The sequence below is a fragment of the Lissotriton helveticus genome, chromosome 3_1 (genome assembly GCF_964261635.1).
Source record: "Lissotriton helveticus chromosome 3_1, aLisHel1.1, whole genome shotgun sequence".
NCBI lineage: Eukaryota > Metazoa > Chordata > Amphibia > Caudata > Salamandridae > Lissotriton > Lissotriton helveticus.
The window spans coordinates 917,472,345-917,491,100 of record NC_136061.1 but is presented as its reverse complement, the minus strand read 5'-3'; the positions used below and the strand labels follow the sequence as shown (position 1 = coordinate 917,491,100).

The window sequence follows — 18,756 nt, the reverse complement described above, 5'->3', positions numbered from 1 at the left end:
TTTCCTACCTAGGGTATGTGGATCATGCTAATCATGACCGTGTTTGTTAAGGGGGAAAACAACTAGTTCTTATTAGTTACCCTCACACACCCTAGTGATGTCATGCTTCATCATCGGGTCACCACGATTCCTAAAAGTCGAGGTGGGCTCAACCACAGTGTTGGGTAGCTCTTTAGATAGATGACGGGCGGGGGACTTAAAGATAAAATACCTGGAGCTGACCCCTGGTTTCCCTTTATTCTTGGGTCAGATCCGGTTGTTAAAAGATAAATAAAACGGGTCTTTTCTGGATTTTAATGGTCCTAAGACCCTAGTGCCGACATGTTTCAGTCCACGGGGGCCGGAAAGGTACAGGACAGGGTAAAGTGTATGTGAAAGTTAGGACATGTACTATTGTGTGTGACATGTCCTGATCGTGAAATACTGCCAATTTTGTTTTTTACTATTGAAAGGATATCTGTCCCATAGGATAACATGGGACATAGTTTGCAACATCTTACAAGTATAACTTTCCATTGAGACAAGATGGAGAAATATAGTATAGGCTCTCTGAACTGAATGTAATAAGACATCTTTCAGGAAAGATGGTTTTTAAATGGTGTGTTTAAAAATGCCACTTTTAGAAAGTTGGTGTGGAGTGCAAAAAAACGATGGATTTAGGCCCAGATCCTTGTACTGGGGTTAATGTATGACATTGTTCTACATTCTGTCCATCAACTGTGTTTTTTGCACTTTTAGAAAGTATGCATTTTCTTGTTTAACCACTCTGTGTGCCTCTGCTTGTTTGTGGATTGTCTGTGTGGCTTTATAGTGACAGCGGCTGAGGATGTGCATTCACTGAAGATTGCCACTGGGGGGGGTTGAGGTGTGCCTGCCCCTTCCTGGATGACTCAGAGCTGAGCTGAATAGACCTTGGCTGCAGTTTTCCTTGCACCTGAATAGGGCCTGTCTCCCTTGTACAATGCTGTCCCACCCCCTTTTCATCATACTGCACCAGTGAGGGCAGAACTGGTTTGAACTGGGCTCAGAGACCCTTGCACAAAGAAGAACAAAGACAAAATGAGGTATAAGTAGTGGATCTTAAACCCCAGAACTTTAGATCACTTCTGGATTCAAGAAGAATCTTTGCTAATGAGGAGAGCTGGAGAGCTGTGAGGAGGAGTACTGCCATTTGTGCTGTGTGCTGTGTTGGGATTGGCCTGCAGTTGGACAAAGGACAAAGACTGGAACTTTGCTTAGAAATCTCCTTGAAGAAGAATCTCCAAGGGCCTTTCTGTGCCGGTCTCCGGTTCTGAAATTTCAGGGACAGAAAGACTACACCCCCAGTACCCCTGAACTCAATTGCTGAGAGTTCTGACTTGCCAGGAAGTGCCTGTCCCAGTTTTGGGCCTTTGGAGATTGTTCCTGCTGTTGGGAGCTGGAAGCAATGTGAAAGAAGCAAGTAAAGCAATCTCTGACGCCGTCAGTGATGATGCCGTGACCTGAGGCCAGGGGCACCACTTGTGAAGTCTACAACGCACCACCTGGCCTGCATGACAGCTCCGACACCCTTCCACACCTGCCAACACCTGCAGGTATCGGCATTCCCGGCGCCAGCACCTGCATCGTTTTATCATGGCTCTGATAACCGCCAAGGGTGATTCCACGAACTCGCCAACTTCACATCATCACTTGAACCGATGCCGCATCCCCTGTCCTGGATTTGACATGTCACCTCCTTACAGCCACGACGCCTTGCCTCCCCCATGGCAGCCAGGGAGCCGGCCTCTGCACCAACGCCTCACCTCTAAGACGCCATGCATTGTCATATACTTTGTTTCCAAGGTACTGACTGTTTGTTTGGGGGTCCATGTGACTCCATGCCCGACGCCTCGCACCTCGCGGTCGGCACCGTATGTTGATTTTATTACTGTCACGATGTCGCAATTGCCCTTGTGTAGCTATTTGTTTTCTCCATGCTTTATTTTGGAAATATAAGTTTTAAAGTGTTATTTTACTACCTGCATGTTGGATTTTTGTCATTTTGGTCTTGTTGAGTTTAGAGAAAGATACTTTGTTTTTCAAAACTGGTGTGGAGTCCATTTGTGGTGTTATCACTGTGTTACTCTGTGCTTTGAGTACAAATTCTTAGTATCCCGCTTACCCTTACTAGAAGCAAGGGTCCCTATTTGGACAAAGGTGCATACCTCTGCCAACTAGAGACCCCCAGTTCTAACTTTGTCACTAATAATGTATGCTGCTGATAGATTACTCAGGGCCATTGTCTACTGTGTTACAACTGGTATTCTGCATGGCTGCAAATCACTGTCTGTGTGACCTATAGCCTGATTATCAAATATATCTGTTATTTTCAAGATTGTGGCATCTACTATGTTAATAATAAGAATAAGGAGGAGAAGGAGAAAAGTATTACTTTTTTAATTAGTATTATTATTATTACTATTACTATTTTTACTTCTCTTACCACTCTCTGTTCTTTGACCACCCAGTGTCAGTTCTCCTGTGCTCACTTTTCATACCACTTCTCTGTTGGAGCTCTAGTCACTTCTCTGGTTTCAACTGATGCTTCTATCCCTATCCGACAGTCACAATACAAGGCAGCACTGAACAGTTATTAAAAAAGTGACATACATGCTCGACTCAATCCAAAACACTGCCATATTCTCCGAACAAATTCCATTATATTGTTTTTAACTTATCTATACCATTACTAGTAATTACTTTATGGTGTATAAATCAATCTCTGTGTGGCAGGAGAAAGTCCAGAGATTTGTACTGTAGTTTCATGTGTCATAGAGACTCAGACCCAATAAAGTCATAACATGTCTTGGGTTGTGTGTCTTCTCTATCAGAGGACTAGACTCGTAGTTCTGCCAGGATGGTAGCTTTTAGGGTGAATACAAGACTAATTGCATATGTTTGGCCCCTGTCTGTACTGGTGCAGATGAGCTATAAAATGACTGAATGCAACTACCAATGGTTCCAACTGATTTAACGATTTTCAATCGTACTATTTTGAACAGTTTAGGCTTGTCCTAGGAGCCCCAAAAGGACCTGAGCCATTATGCAGTCTTGTTTCTGTGGAGCAAGCCTTGATACTTATATCTGCCAGAGTGCACCTCAGAAATTAAACAAGCCCTGTAGTAAGTTGTGAGCGTCCTTTCCGCTGCCCTGTTTGTAGCACGAACAAGATGTTAACCAATAAAATATTTTACGAACATATGTTTATCTCTGCAGTGGAACTGGGGCCTCCTCAGCTACATGTAAAACTGGCAGAAACACACATGATCGTCCACGCCACATTGCATCGCCCAACCTGCGCAACGATTCCCTTTCTGGATATAAAATATGAGTGGACACTTTGGGAAGTTGAGAAAGGATTTAAGGTAAGTCAGTCAAATCAAATTAAATCATGTTGTGGTGTTCGTACAGATGGCATCAGCAGTTTCGTACCTGATTTCACTCCAGAAAAAAATGGATTATCCACTGTTCCTAATGTCCAAGAGTGGTTCTTCGGCAATGTCTTTGATGTTGTACTGTTGGCGCACCAAAAAAGCATCTGTGCATTAGAAAACGTCGCTTTAATATAAACAAGGCAGTGTCGACACTTGTCAGGAGCGAGCAGTTCATCCAATCCTGTCGTTTGTAATTTACTTGTAGATGTGTTCAGCTCTATCAAAGCAGAAATACAAAAAAAGAAAACAAGTGAAAAAACAAGCACTGCCTAATGGATTTGCCTTGATAGGGTATTTTCTAAACTATTTTGTAAGTGCTGTAAAAAAAAGAGCATCAGGGTTGGTGTAGTATGCTTTATTTAAGATCATGGGGCTTATTTATGACCCCTTTCAACACTTTTGCGCTGCTGTTGTGTATCTTTCCGTGCTGCCGCGGCGGGGTACATAATGCGCCACGTTGTGCCATTCTTACAAAGTGTCCCTTTGTAGAGCCCAGCGCTACATTATTCCTGCATCAGGTTTAATGTATGGAAGGTGGGCGTTCCCCTACAATTAAGGTTCATAGAAATGGCGCAGTGACATCTCTGAGATGTCACTGTGCCACTTCTAGGACGCTACTGCGTCAAATCCTTATGTCTGCCTCACAGCAGGCGTAAGATTGATGCAGGCGTGTGAACTTGGGGCTTGCCCCATGTGAAAGGAAACATTGCTGTTTTCAGACACATACCAGCAATGCTTCACTTTCGCATCTACAGATACATCAGGAATACTGATGTATCTGTAAAATCTTGCGACATGGAGCACCGTACAGTAAATGCGGCACAGCCATGGTGTCGTAAGGTGGGCACTGTGAAAATTGTTACATTGCTGTTTTCATACAGCGATGCAACACTTTTCATAAGTGAGGCCCTAAATTAGTAAAACGTTTTGGCGCTTCTTTTAACATTTTCAGGCAAGAATCATGTCTGTTCCAAGGCAGAATATCATTAGGAAGTTAAATATATGTAGTTTCTCACCCTAAACATACATTGAACAAGGAATAAATCCATAGCTAAACTGTAAAAGCCAAATTCAGTTACGATCCAAAGTAAAAATGGACAGCAATCCAATAGACTTGGACTGAGGGAGGTTGATGTTTAAAGAGTAATCATTGGGTAAGGAATAAAGCAGAAAAATAAAGAAACTAAATCTTTGCCAAAATTGCCTTGAAAAGTAACATGGTCCAGAATAAAATCAATGAAGTGTGTTTTGAATATTGCCAGAAATCCTATTACTACTAAAAAGGTGAAAGTAATCATTTTTAAGTTTATAAGTAGCTGCTGGCTACTTTCTCTCCTTGTCTGTGCCAGGTCAGCGGCACCGAATCATTGCTTCTCAGCTACCGAAGCATTTAAAAATAAAACACTAGCAAATCCGATATGCAAGAAAGAAAACTGGAACCAATCCCTGTGCTCAATCTCCCTTGCACCCGTTTAGGCTGAGCATTGCCTTGAACTTTACAGAGTAGATGTTGCCTGCCAAATCCTGTGTTCAATATTTTGTGAGCAGGCACCCAGCCCCTGTTGGGCAAAGCGTACACCCATCAGCCGTGGCCCGTGCAGGTAAGAGCGGTGGGGCTCGGTGAGGGGGGATATCGACAAACGATGACGAGGGAAATTAATTAATTTCCCCTTATCATTGTCCTTGGAAACCCTCCTCACCCAGCCCCGCTGCCCCACAGCTCTTACCTGCAAAGGCCACGGCTGACACCCATCCCCAATGGGATTGGCTGTAGGGCGTTCCATGTATCTTGGCTGAGGGTCAAACCTTCATAGCATTCATCTCCTGATGTTCTGTGCAGTGGCGGTGTATTTGCTCGGCAATGCATAGATGTAGGTGGATGTGGTAATGAACACTACTGTGTATGCCATGGTGTTTGGCAGCGGGCAGCATGCTATAAGTGCAGGACCAGGCCAAACATCAGCCTTCGTCCCATGAAATCTGAGTGACATGGCCTTCAGTCATGTGTCATGGGCTGTGTGAGCAGGGCTGACCTCAACTCAGGCCCTGCCCTAGTCCCCTTAGCAACTGGACCTGTTACACATGATCTTTGTCAGTTCACAGTGGGCTCCGTGCAAAGGGTATGGCCCAGGCTCCATTGTTCTTATTGTGCATGTTTCTGCCATTTGTTTTTATTGTTTTACTGTGTGTTGGTTGACTGGGATGTGGGCTCTGGTCAAGCAGAAACCACAATCCTTGTCAGGGCAAGGCAGAAACCAAACTTAAATGAACCTGTTCTCAACCCTCTGGTATCTAGGCAGAGAGGAATCAGGCTTAACTTAGAGGCAATGTGCAAAACATTTGTGTAGCACTTTAAAACAGTAATAAAGTGAAAACACCACATAAAAAATATCCCACACCAATTTTTTTTTAAACTAGGACTTACATTAATAAATAAACCAAGACCAAAATGACAAAAATCAAATTAGTAGAACTGAAAATATTCAAGTTTAAGGGATTGTGTGACAATAGCACCAAATAGCACGAAGAACCAACTCTGGATATCTGGTCAACCTGGATCGGGATGAAGTCACAAGTTCAGGCTGACCGAGATGGGTGTGGGCTGGCTACAGGGACACAGTTTGGCCTGCTGAACAAAGTATCCTAAATCCTGGTTTGTGGAGCGTTGCATGTCTTTGTCTTAGATGTGTCACGCAGCTGAAGCGATGGATCAGTTCCAAGTTATGAGGGCCTGAATCGTCAAGAATCCCGTCAACGGGGTTTGTGTTGGGAAGGCTGGCATCAAGGATGGGGTGTGCAGCTTCGGAGATGCATTGATTCTGGGGAGCTGTGGGCCTGCGAAGTGGAGTCTGTCATCGTCCCGGCTGCTGATGACAAAGTAAGCGAGGGCCTGAGCCAAGGATTTGTCATGCATTCAGGAAGATGCAGCAGTTCTAAAGAGCTGCAAGGCGATTTGGGTCTTTGTGCAGGGGCCAATCCACACACCAACTGAGATGCGTCAGTTCTGTTTGAGGTTGCAATACGCAGCAAAGCAGATGCATCGGTTCAGCTGTATCCACAGAGGCTGGCAAAGCACCTTAAGCCCACATCCAAGGGTCCAGGATAGGGGTGACAACACATGGCAGGGTAGATTCACATATAGCAGAGTCCAGATGCAAGGTTGTTGCAAGCCTGTTATGTCACTGAGGCTTAATATTAGGAAGTCAGCCAAGTAGCCCTTGGAGTCACGCTGGGTTTTGGGTTCAAGAGTTGCATGTTCAGTCCTTTTCACTCTGGCAAGGGGGCAGCATGTCAGCCCAAAAGGGAAGCAGTTCCTTCAGAGCATTACCTTTTTCAGTATTTGCAAAAAACATAGAATGTTTCCAAATATTTGCATATCTTGCAGTGAATTTATAGCCCACAGTTTTGGATTTGAGATTGCAAATCCAGTAATAAAGCCAATGCTTTTCTTTTTAAAAGTGGGGTCAATATCTCACTCTCTGAGACTCCCACCACATCCTACCTGAGGTCTGAGTTTGCTGGTCTTAAACCTTTTATTCCACTTTGGAAACTTGCAAAGTGAAAAGGCTGCCAAGACAAAAAATCTGTTGCTGCCAGCCAATCAGTACTCCATGATTCCCAAACTCGAAGTGGACACAAGAATCCCACATTGAACAAATAAACATATACTGTCTGTTCCATTCTTATTTGTTTATTTTTTTTTACAAATATGTTGCCACCGGAGCAACTGAGAATCTGGATTTCATAAGTATCCAAAAACTAATGGTTTATATACCTCTAAAACGAAACCTTCAGTGCCTATGTGACATATATTTACAATGTAATTGTCTCAAGAATTACTGAACTGCTTCACACTAACCCAACAAAAGGTCCTGATCTGAGCAAATTTTAGCCTTGGGTAATATTTGGTGTAAATCTATTCAGCAGTGATTGATGTAGTGGATATCAAAGTTTGTTATCCAAGCTGAAATAGTAAAGCCAGTTTTTGACACTAGCTTTAATTTTTACAACCCTAGATGGAGTAACAAAAAATGTTAGCTGCCAAAACATATTTACTTTTGTCACTCATATAGTCAAATAACAACAAAGTTATAAGCACACCAAAATATCACTTTCCAATGGACTTAGAAGGCATATATCCACAGAGTTACTATCAATGACTGCGTGTGTAGATATTGACAAAAAAAGCACTTTCTTTCACACTTACGTAAAAAAGTTGGCAGATTGGGACACTTTCTTGCAAAACTGTAGATCTATTTTTTTTTTAGTTTTATGACAGCAAACAGACAACAAAAAAGTACATACATAACAGTAAGCAAACACATGGGTATGTTAGCAAAACCACGAAAATACTTAAAGAAAAATAATGAGAGAAAAAAAAAAAAAAAAGAATACTAGTACAAATACAAATACAGATACAAATACGACAGTTTTCCTTAACTTCCTATCCAGTTAGTAATTGGAGACCATAAGTGATACCCAAAAGTTTTCTTTCTTATGCCCTTAATTTTATACTATGCAGTCTCAAGATAGTAAATAGACAATAGTTTTGTTTGCCACTTAATGAAATTTGGTGATTTGACATCGAGCCATTGAGACGTGATACATGATCTATAAACAGACATACATATAAAAATAAAACCTTCTTCAGCAACTGAGCCCTTATAAGCCATACTCTCTTCACAGCCAAAAATGACCATTGGTGCCGTTAGTTGTACTCGGATGCCAAGACTATTCGTTAAATAAAACTCAATATCAGCAATAAACCGAGAAAGTTTAGGGCAAAAAAAGAACATATGAGCAGCATCTGCTGCATATGAACCACAACGGCTACATTCAGTCCCCCGCCCCGAATTCCATTTAGCCAGCTTACCTGGCGTGTAATATAACTCAAAAACTGACATAAAATGTTGACTAATCAATGGTCCGTTCAATAATACCTTCATAGCCACCTCTATACTTCTCCCCAGATTAATTCGCTCGATACTCAATTTATTTTGCCATTTTGCTTCATTAACCACTAAGTCATCTTCTACCTTCTCCAAAAGCAACTGATATAAGGGCCCGATTTTATATCTGTTCTGAATTGCTTCAATAATCTCAATTTTCCCTAATACAATCATATTCTTTGATATTTTCTGTTCACAAAAACTTCGTATTTGAAGGTATTTAAAAAAGTCAGTGCTATGTAGCTTATATTCCTTCTTTAGATAATCAAAAGAAACAAAATAAATCCCCTGAAACAGATCCCCGAGTTTACGGATCCCCATATTGTGCCACCTTAACATTACCCGGTCATTAAATATCTCCGGAAAAAAAGAGCAATTTTGGAGAGGAGTATAAAGGTTTAATTTAAGGCCTATTCCAAATCTCTTTTTTATTGTCCTCCAAACAACATAAGCAGTATAAAAGATCTTAAATTTGGTTTTCTTGTAGTAGCTTGGCTCAATAATGCGGTTTAGACATTGTTTTGCCTCAGTGCCCAAAAGCATCTCATATATAGATGGGGCAGAAAAATCCTCAGTTGGATCTTCCGGTAATATTAACACCCCCATGTGCTGTAGTATCGTTATCCAGTGATAAAATTGAAAATTTGGAATACCCCACGCTCCTCTCTCTCTGGGCAGCGTACATTTTCTAAATGCTCTCCGAGCGCGATGATATCCCCAGAGAAATATAGAGCACATTCTCTCTATTCGGGAAAAATAATAAGTGGATATAGGATAGGGGAAAGCCCGAAATAAATACAAAAATTTGGGAAAGACGATCATTTTTAATACATTGGTGCACCCAAAAAGTGAGAGATGTAAGTTATTTATTCGTTCTAGTGTTTTATTAGAGGAAGCTATGATTGGATCCAAGTTTGCAGGGATGATATCTTCAACTTTTGCTTTGATCTTTATGCCTAAATAAATAGCCTCTTTTTCAAACCTGATATTCTCTGGGCGGCCGGCCTCCGAGTGAATAAGCTGTGTCTTTTCAATATTTCATTTATAGCCAGAAAGCCGGCCAAAGATCTCAGCGGCCTCTATAATATTAGGTAATGCATTACGAATATCTGATGTCAGAACCGCAATATCATCCGCATAGGCACAAACTTTAAAATCCCGATTATTTATCTGTACAGGTTTAATTGCCATATTTTCTCCAGGGTAATGATAAAGGGATCAATATACAATGCAAACAGCAAGGGGGAGCAGGGGCAACCCTGTCTCGTCCCCCTTCCTATCAATATCTTCCCTGATAATTTTCCGGAAACCCGAATAACAGCAGACGGGTGAGTATACATTGTTTGAATTGCCCTAACAATTTCCGGCGGAAATCCCTTCCTTGCCAGGACTGACCACATAAAACTCCATGAGACCCTGTCGAACGCTTTTTCAACGTCCAACAGGGCCACACCAACAGGAGAATGCGTACCCTGTGACCAGTCCAGCAGAGATATGATCCGACGTATATGATCTGTAGTATCTCTACGCTGTATAAACCTGTGTTGTTTTAACGAAACCAGACCCGGCATCAGATCATTTAACCTATTAGCAATAAGTTTAGAATACATTTTGCTATCCGAGTTCATTAATGAAATCGGCCTGTAGGACCCCATTTCAGTATCTATTTTACCTTTCTTTTTAAACACCACAATCGTGGCATTAGACCATGAGTTGGGAGCCTTCCACAAAAAAGCTTGCTGACAGACTTCTAGCAATTCTTTTTGCAACATGTCCCTAAATGTCCGATAAAATTCCAAAGGAATATTATCAGGGCCTATAGCCTTTCCCTGAGCCAAGCCTAAAATTGCTAACTCAACTTTAGCCCAATCTAGTGGTGCCACCAATAGCGTGCTTTGAGTGTCCGACAATGTTGCTGGAATCACATCCCTTAAATATTCACCCACTTCCACCCCACATGTATCCTCACTATATAGTGATTGATAAAATCCTTGGAATGCTGTTAACACACCTTCCTTAGTCTCTTGCATAACCCCCTGCAGATCTCTGATTTTAAGGATGTCGTTATAAGCTGCTTTCTCCCTCGCCCTTTTTGCTAACGCTCTGCCCATTTTCTCCCCAAACTCATATGCTGCTTCTTTATGATGTACATATTTTTCGGCAATTTGATCAGCAATATTGGCATATGCACTAGCCCTTTTATTAGTAAGATCCTTTTGAACCAAATAAAGTGTTTCTGTTTCTGCCCCTAACCTCATTGTCTCTGACAGCTTCTTCTCAGCCCCTAAAACTTGATCAAAATCCTGTTGATGTTTAAGCCAGTTCTTTTTACGCTTGAATTTAGAATAACTGAGAGTTTCGCCACAGACAACTGATTTAAATGCGTCCCAGACTACTTCCTGAGCATCCGTACCTTTGTTAATGTAAAAAAATTCCTGAATTATTTTAGCCATAAACTGACAGTATTCCTTATCCAAAAGCAATTTCCTGTCAAAAGACCACTGTTGAAACTCTGCTTTTTCTTCCGAATCTAAAGCCAACTCTAATATAATCGGATTGTGGTCGGAAACTAGTTTAGGATGGATCTCGATTTTGGCTTTAGTTAATAATACTGAAGTAGTAAAAAAATAATCTAACCGAACGAATTTTGAGTGAGGGCAGAAAAAAAGTAAAGCCTGGATCCTCAGGGTATTTTAGATTCCATACATCATAAAGGCCATGATCCAAGATCAGACACCGGATCGCAGAATATACCAGCCTCTTTCTTCCTGAGTACCCGTAATTAGATCTAACATTCACACCTGCATCAATATTAATATTAAAGTCGCCGCACATTAACATTGGTAGCGTCCACTGTGCTAATTCTAAATTCAAAAAGTTAAAAAGTCCCGCATCGTCCAGATTAGGCCCATAAACATTACAGAGTGTAAAGCTGCACTTACCAACCTTAAGCTCGGAGATAGCCCAGCGGCCCCATTTGTCTGCCGTAGCCTTTATACACTCACCCACTCCCCTTCTTTTAAGTATGGCTATCCCTCTTTTCACACCAGTTTGTTTAGAACAAACCACCAGCTCCATACCCATTTGTTTTAAATACCCCCTGTTGGCCCATGCAACATGTGTCTCCTGCAGACACAATATATCAATATGTTATATCTGCACGATTTTAGCTAAGACTTGTCGTTTCTTAGGGTCATTGAGGCCGCAAATATTTAATGCACAGATCTTAATTTTCCTCTCCATAAACATTATTATTACCTGAAACAAATTCCCAGATTGGGCAGCCAATCTTCTTGACTATAAATATTTTGTAGTCTCTTTCACATCCTTTATAGCTCTTGTCTAATTTTAATTTCCTCGGCTTATCACCTTCCTGTTTAAACCCTTTCCTGTCTGTTGCTGTCTTTTTCCTTCCCCAGCACCTAAACCCCGTGCCCAAACCCTTACCCACCCTTCTATTCCTCCCATTACCACCCCTCCCCCCACCACCACCCATCCTACCCAACATATGAGGCCCAAGGACCTTTAGTCGCTGCAAAATATGGTGTGCCGTGCCCCCCCCTGCCCCCCCTGGCCCCGAAGACAAGAAAATATACCTATATCTCAATTTAGAAGAGAGAAACCAAAACCTGAAAGAAAAAGCATTAATTTACTCAGCAAAAAAAGATCTCTAAAGCGTAGCTGAGGCCCCCCCATTTTATCCCAAATTCCCCTGCATTATATCTTATAACACTTTCCCTTACAGAGTGTCCAAGTATTCTTTAGCCGGAACTTCTGACCAAAAATATTTTGTTTGACCTTTAAACATAACTTTGAGTTTTGCCGGATTCTGTAAGTACACCACCGCCCCCTTTTTTTGAAAGTCCGATATTAGTTGACGTAAATGCCACCGCCGTGAGACTGTGGCCTGACAGAAATCCGGTCTAACAAAAAAATTACAGTCTTTAGCAGATGCATTTCTGTCTGGTTGTGCCAGGGCATATATGTCTCCTCGGGCTAAAAAATTGTTGAAACAGACTAAGATTGCCCTAGGGAGACTCTCTTCCCCTTGACGAGATTTCCTTGCTGTAAACGGAAACCGATGTGTCCGCTGGATTTCCTTAGACCAATCCCAAGATTTCAGTTCAGGAAAAGCTTCCTGTAACAGTTCCACAACAAATTTACATATATCCGAGCCCTCCTTCTTCTCCGGAACCCCCAAAAAAAGTAAATTGTTCCTACAGGCCTGATTTTCAAGTTCCGAATGTTTGTGGCTCAAATCATCACGAAGAGCCTTAATAGACTCTAACTCAACTTTTTGTACAGCAGCATGATCTTCTAAAGCTGAAATCCTGGCCTCCGCTTCAGTAACTCTGTCAGCTGTTTCCGTGCCTAGTTTCATCACACGCCTAACAGCGTTCTTGACCTTGCTACATGTAGCATGCATTCGGGTATTCTCCGCTTTACTCTCTGCTCTATGGCCCATCATTGTTTCATAAATAGTGGCCAAAGTAATCTCTTGTGGGGGTAAGCTGTCTGATATTTCTTTTCCGCCTTGCCCCTCTGTCTCCTTTTCGTGGACCGCTGAGTTTAACATTTGCAGCTTCACTGGAGGTTAAAGTTCTTTCTGCTAACATTGTTCCCTTCCGCCTTTTAATAGTGGTAGCACTAATATTAGAATTGAATCCTCATCAAGACTGCTGCCTTCGCTATAACCCGCATTCGAGCCCTCATCAGAGGATGCTTCGGACAATGAATAAAAGTTTTCACCAGATTCATGTTTCACTGTTCCTCCTTGAGCGCCCTCACTTAAAGCAAGCAGGTCTATTTCCACTACTAAATTTTCCAAACTGCCCCTCGGTAGTTCATCGACTGTTTCAGGAACTTCATTTCCCACAATGCAACTGTCCGAACCATTCTGTCCTGAACAGCTACGCTCCTCATTTAAAGTTACTTCAAGAGCTTCTCCTGAATTTATTAATATAATAATAAGCAGAGGCAAGATGGCGGCCGTGGCGTGGCCTGTGTAGGCAGCTCAGATCCTCTCTCCTGGACCCCGAGCTGATGATCGTTTGTGGAGAGGAGGGACGTTGCCCTTCGGTTGCTTGGCGGAATCATGGTCCGCTGAGAGAAGAGAGAACCGCTGACATGGTCTGGGACTACCGGCCACCCCCCTCCTTAACACACTGACTGCATTACTTAATTCAACCATTCAACACATGGGGTCTTTGGAAGTCAGGGGGTCAGGGCCCCCCCTGGCCGTATTTATTAAAATATAAAAACAAAATTAAAATTTTAATAAAATAAACATTTTTCAATTATTAAATGCACATTTCAGAACATTAGATTAACATCCATTTTTGACATGGTATGATGGGCTAACCTTAACAAATATCTAGTACAGCGTGTTTCCTAACCGAATCTAACATCCTGAAAATTAAAAATGCATTCTAATAATTAAGTCGTACGGCAAGGTCGCTAACCGGTGTCAGATCCTTTTACAGCTACGCTCTCACGTTCGAGATGCGCATGCGCAACCCAGGGCACGTTTCACCCACGTGCGCTCCCTGAACTCCATTTAACCATAACAGGAGGGCCCTGACACTTGCGCACCTTGATGACGTCATAGTGTCTGTGAGGGGTGGCTACGAGCCTGAGGAAAGCGTAGACTCCCTCCCCCGCACCCTTCTAAGTAATGGATATCATATCCTGCCCCTGAAGTTCTGGGAGAGACCAATGGCCCCTCCCGACGGGCGGCCCCTTTCGTGAATGGGCCCGCCCCCCCCTAAGGACCTTAAAAATGCTGCTCACCGATTATGACCTTACCGCCAGACCCACATAATAAATACAACATTGCTATACTAAGAGGGAAAAAAGGCCTAAGGAGAAAATTAGTTAACACTCAGCAAAGCACAAAACATATACATATGTACATTTTCCTGTAAACGGGAAAAAAGGCCTAAGGAGAAAATTAGTTAAAAAACCACAGCAAAGCACAAAACATCTAGATCTGTACATTCCTCCTGTAAACGGGAAAAAAGGCCTAATGAAGCAAGCATGTTATTCCTATGATCCTGTACATCGCTAGATAGTATACTTACCATTGACTGTACCCAAGTTCCGCTAATCAAGGGGATGGAGGGTGGGGAAAATTACACAGCCCCACGGTGGGGCGAGGAGCGAGCCTGGGAGCGCGGGCACAAAGAGGCCGCTTCCTGCGCTCCCCAGGCTCTTAACCCTTTTGTCGTCGCGGCCCCGCCCCCTCGCCCCGGAAGTGCACAACTACTTCCGGGGCGAGGGCGGGGGGCTAGCCACCATGAAGGGACCGGGATATGGGAGGGGCCGGGCCCCGCCATGCCTGCGTGGGGGCCGATTGGCCCCCCCTTTTCTCATGGTCTGGGACTACCGGCCACCCCCCTCCTTAACACACTGACTGCATTACTTAATTCAACCATTCAACACATGGGGTCTTTGGAAGTCAGGGGGTCTGGGCCCCCCCTGGCCGTATTTAATAAAATATAAAAACAAAATTAAAATTTTAATAAACATTTTTCAATTATTAAATGCACATTTCAGAACATTAGATTAACATCCATTTTTGACATGGTATGATGGGCTAACCTTAACAAATATCTAGTACAGCGTGTTTCCTAACCGAATCTAACATCCTGAAAATTAAAAATGCATTCTAATAATTAAGTCGTACGGCAAGGTCGCTAACCGGTGTCAGATCCTTTTACAGCTATGCTCTCACGTTCGAGATGCGCATGCGCAACCCAGGGCACGTTTCACCCACGTGCGCTCCCTGAACTCCATTTAACCATAACAGGAGGGCCCTGACACTTGCGCACCTTGATGACGTCATAGTGTCTGTGAGGGGTGGCTACCAGCCTGAGGAAAGCGTAGACTCCCTCCCCCGCACCCTTCTAAGTAATGGATATCATATCCTGCCCCTGAAGTTCTGGGAGAGACCAATGGCCCCTCCCGACGGGCGGCCCCTTTCGTGAATGGGCCCGCCCCCCCCCCAAGGACCTTAAAAATGCTACTCACCGATTATGACCTTACCGCCACAGGCCAGTGTAGTTGACCGACTATCTGGCCCCCCCCCCAAACCATCCGATAGAAAGGTCATAACCTCCCTGCAAAGACCTCAACCCATGCCAAGATATTCCTTATAAAAAGGGCATTCCCTGCCTCTGTTAAATGGACCCCGTCCCGCAGGTAGAAGTGCTCTCCCCAGATGCAACCGTGAGGTATGGTCTGTAGGACCGGAGTTCTAAATAACTTGTCCAGCTTGTTGTTGACCCTCTTTACCGAGTTATTCAACGCGCTGACTGAGTCCCCTCCTCTCCATTGCATTCTCGGTATCAGCTGTGACCATACAATCACGCTCCCCGGTAACCGCTTGGCCAGCCACCCCGCTGCTGATATGATCTCTTCCAGGAGGACCCTTCTACCCAGACCTGTCAGATCATTCCCCCCCAGATGAAGGATCACCGCCGAAGGAGGCGCAGTATGTCTTCTTAATAAATCCGACATATATTCCCTGAATTGACTGAGGCGAAGCCCCCCCCTGCCATGGAAGGAGACCGTGCACCCCCCGCTCTCCACCCTCCGTCTACCCGATCCTGCAAGGAAAATAGGATTAGCATGCTTGACATACGAATGTCCCACAACCCACACTACCACTGTCTTCTGTTTGTCCTCCTGGCACTTCCATGATGTTGATGAGTTGATGTGATGATCCATGGATAGTTTCCGTCTTGCGTCGCAGGCCAGAGAAACTGTAAATAACCAGACAAACAACAGCAGGTGTTAGAAAAACTCCAAATGGCGACAGCTCTCACAACATGTGCAACCGCACGTACCGTTTATAGGCATTAGAGGACCACCTCCCAATTTTATGCACACTAGTTGTGTTCAACCCCATGGCCGTTGCTTCTGTGGCTGCCCCTATCCGGAAGGAGTGCGTACCAAACTCTTTGTGGTTATAACCAGCCCTGGCCATACTCATGGCTAGTACCCTCTGGAACTGAAATCTGGTCAATGGTGTACCATCCCTATGCATCAGTAGTGGCCCCCTACACTCTTGCGCCCGCTGTCTTATCAGTTCCTCCACGTGTGTCACCGGACAGCAGAGATTGCTCCGTGCCCGGTGTAACACCAAGCTTTGACCCCTAGCTTCCTGGTCAGTTTTAGATTTCCTGATTATAATCCACATTGTGTCACTCCTTATGCTGACATCGTGCAGCTGGAGGCCGCCTACCCTATCACATTTGTTGGCCGCCACCAGTTCGCCTACCCTGAAGGCCCCATAAAAGGCTAACGAAAATGCCGCTTTAAAGAGGCCCACCTCGGACGCAGAGCTACATGTGTCCGGCAGAGCGAGGAGAACTGCAGACAAGCGTTCAAAACCTATTGGTTTCCTAGAATCTATGGAAGGTGCCTGCAGGCGCCGCCATCCCTTCAATGCCTTCTGAGCTAGGAAGCTGTTTGTAGGATCCCTGACCCCTTTTGCACATGCGAAAAAGGAGATTGCCGCCTTGTGCCTGCCGGCTGTTGCCGCCGTGCGCCCTTCTTTGTGTAAGGCGGTCATGTACCTATTGAAGCTAGCTTCCATAGTCCACCCACTCTCCCAGTCTTGGCCCAGAAAGTGACAGTAAGACCTGAACGCCCCTTCGTAAGCTGTCCTTGTCTTGGGTGCTAGGCTGGCTGCCACGAGGTCATGTAGTTGGGGGCACCAATCTGCCAGAGACTCGACGGGAAATGGGCCGGGGCTGCCTCCGCCTCCGGCAAGTGATCCCTGAACACCTGCATCTTAAAACGAGAAAGGGCATCAGCTGCATTGTTCAACACCCCCGGGACATGTTTCGCCCTGAAAAGTATATTCAATGACATGCAACACAGCACAATCTCCTTCATCAGGCGCAGTATGAATGGACACCTCGCAGCTTGTTTGTTGATGCATTCCACCACTGTCATATTATCTGACCAGAAGATTACAGATCTATTGGCCAAATCCTCGGGCCACACTTTCAATGCCACCCAGATTGGGAAGAGCTCGAGGAAACCAATGTTCATCGTCAGCCCGCTCTCCTCCCACCAGGCGGGCCACTTCTGTGCCACCCATTTCCTACCAAGGATTGCACCAAACCCTACACTGCCTGCCGCATCAGTCCACAAGCCCAGGTCCTCCGAGGACAGCGTGGGTGCACCCCACAGCACTCTGCCATTGAAGTCCTCCAGGAATGCGATCCATATGCGCATATCCTGGCGAACCTCAGCAGATAGCCGTGTCCGGTGATGTTTGTTCCGAAGACCCCTCATGGCCTGTGCAATTGAGCGTGAAAAAGGGCGTGCCATGGGTATTACCCGCAATGCAAAGTTTAACTGACCCACTGTCTGTTGCAACATTTGTAGAGTAACTTTCTTAGCCTGTATGCATAGTCCTAGGGTATTCTTGAATCTTTGTATCTTCTCCATTGGTGGTCTAAAACAGCCCTCCACTGAATCCAGTTCAATTCCTAAAAATTCTAAGCATGTTACTGGCCCGACCGTTTTTCCCTGTGCCAGAGGGACCCCGAAAGAGCGCATGAGCACGCAAAATTCCTGCAATGCTGACGCACACTCCCGTGAGCCCGCCGGACCCAGGAAAAGAAAATCGTCCAGGTAGTGCATTACCCACTGGTGACCCGTACATTGCCTTAGAGTCCATTCCAGGAAAGAGCTGAACTGTTCGAAATATGCACATGAAATGGAGCAGCCCATGGGCATACACTTGTCCGTGTAGTACTTCCCTTCAAAGGAAAAACCTAAGAGGCGCTGGTCCTCCGGGTGAACAGGGAGCAGTCTAAAGGCTGACTCAATATCTGATTTGGCCATCAGTGCCCCCGCGCCCAAGCCCCTCAGCATGTCCGCTGCCTGATCAAAAGACGCATATTTAACGCTGCAGATTGATTCATCAATAGCATCATTCAAGGATAGGCCCTTAGGTACAGACAGGTTGTGGATGAGCCTATACTCTCCCTTCTCCTTCTTTGGTACCACCCCCAAAGGCGAGCATACAAAATTCTGAGTAGGAATGACATAAAAAGGTCCCGCTACCCTACCTAAACGCAACTCTTTTTCAATTTTGGTCGCCACCAGCGTGGGATTGGAAAGTACTGACAGCTGATTTCTGCACTGTGGTGTCCCGACATAACCCCCAGCTGGAATTCGGAAACCATGGGTGAAACCCTCTTGCAACAGTCTCGCAGAAGTGTGGTTAGGGTACCTATTAAGCCAGGGGATCATTGCCGACAAAAGAATAGGTGAATGTGCTATAATGGGATGGATCTTATTATTCTGGTTTCTTCCTTCCCCTATTACCAGAC

General features: G+C 44.4%; 1 protein-coding gene across 2 annotated transcripts in view; it reads left to right on the top strand.

Moving 5' to 3' along the window:
- The window catches only part of IFNLR1 (interferon lambda receptor 1), a 336,403-nt gene that overhangs the window by 196,403 nt on the left and 121,244 nt on the right, over positions 1 to 18,756 (top strand). For both annotated transcript variants that reach the window (XR_013608730.1, XM_078681256.1), the window contains exon 4: positions 3,238 to 3,386. Coding sequence is in view for 1 of the 2 variants with exons in the window: in XM_078681256.1 (XP_078537382.1) it covers positions 3,238 to 3,386 (149 nt within the window). In the remaining variant the exon portion in view is untranslated. The remainder of the gene's footprint in view (positions 1 to 3,237; positions 3,387 to 18,756) is intronic.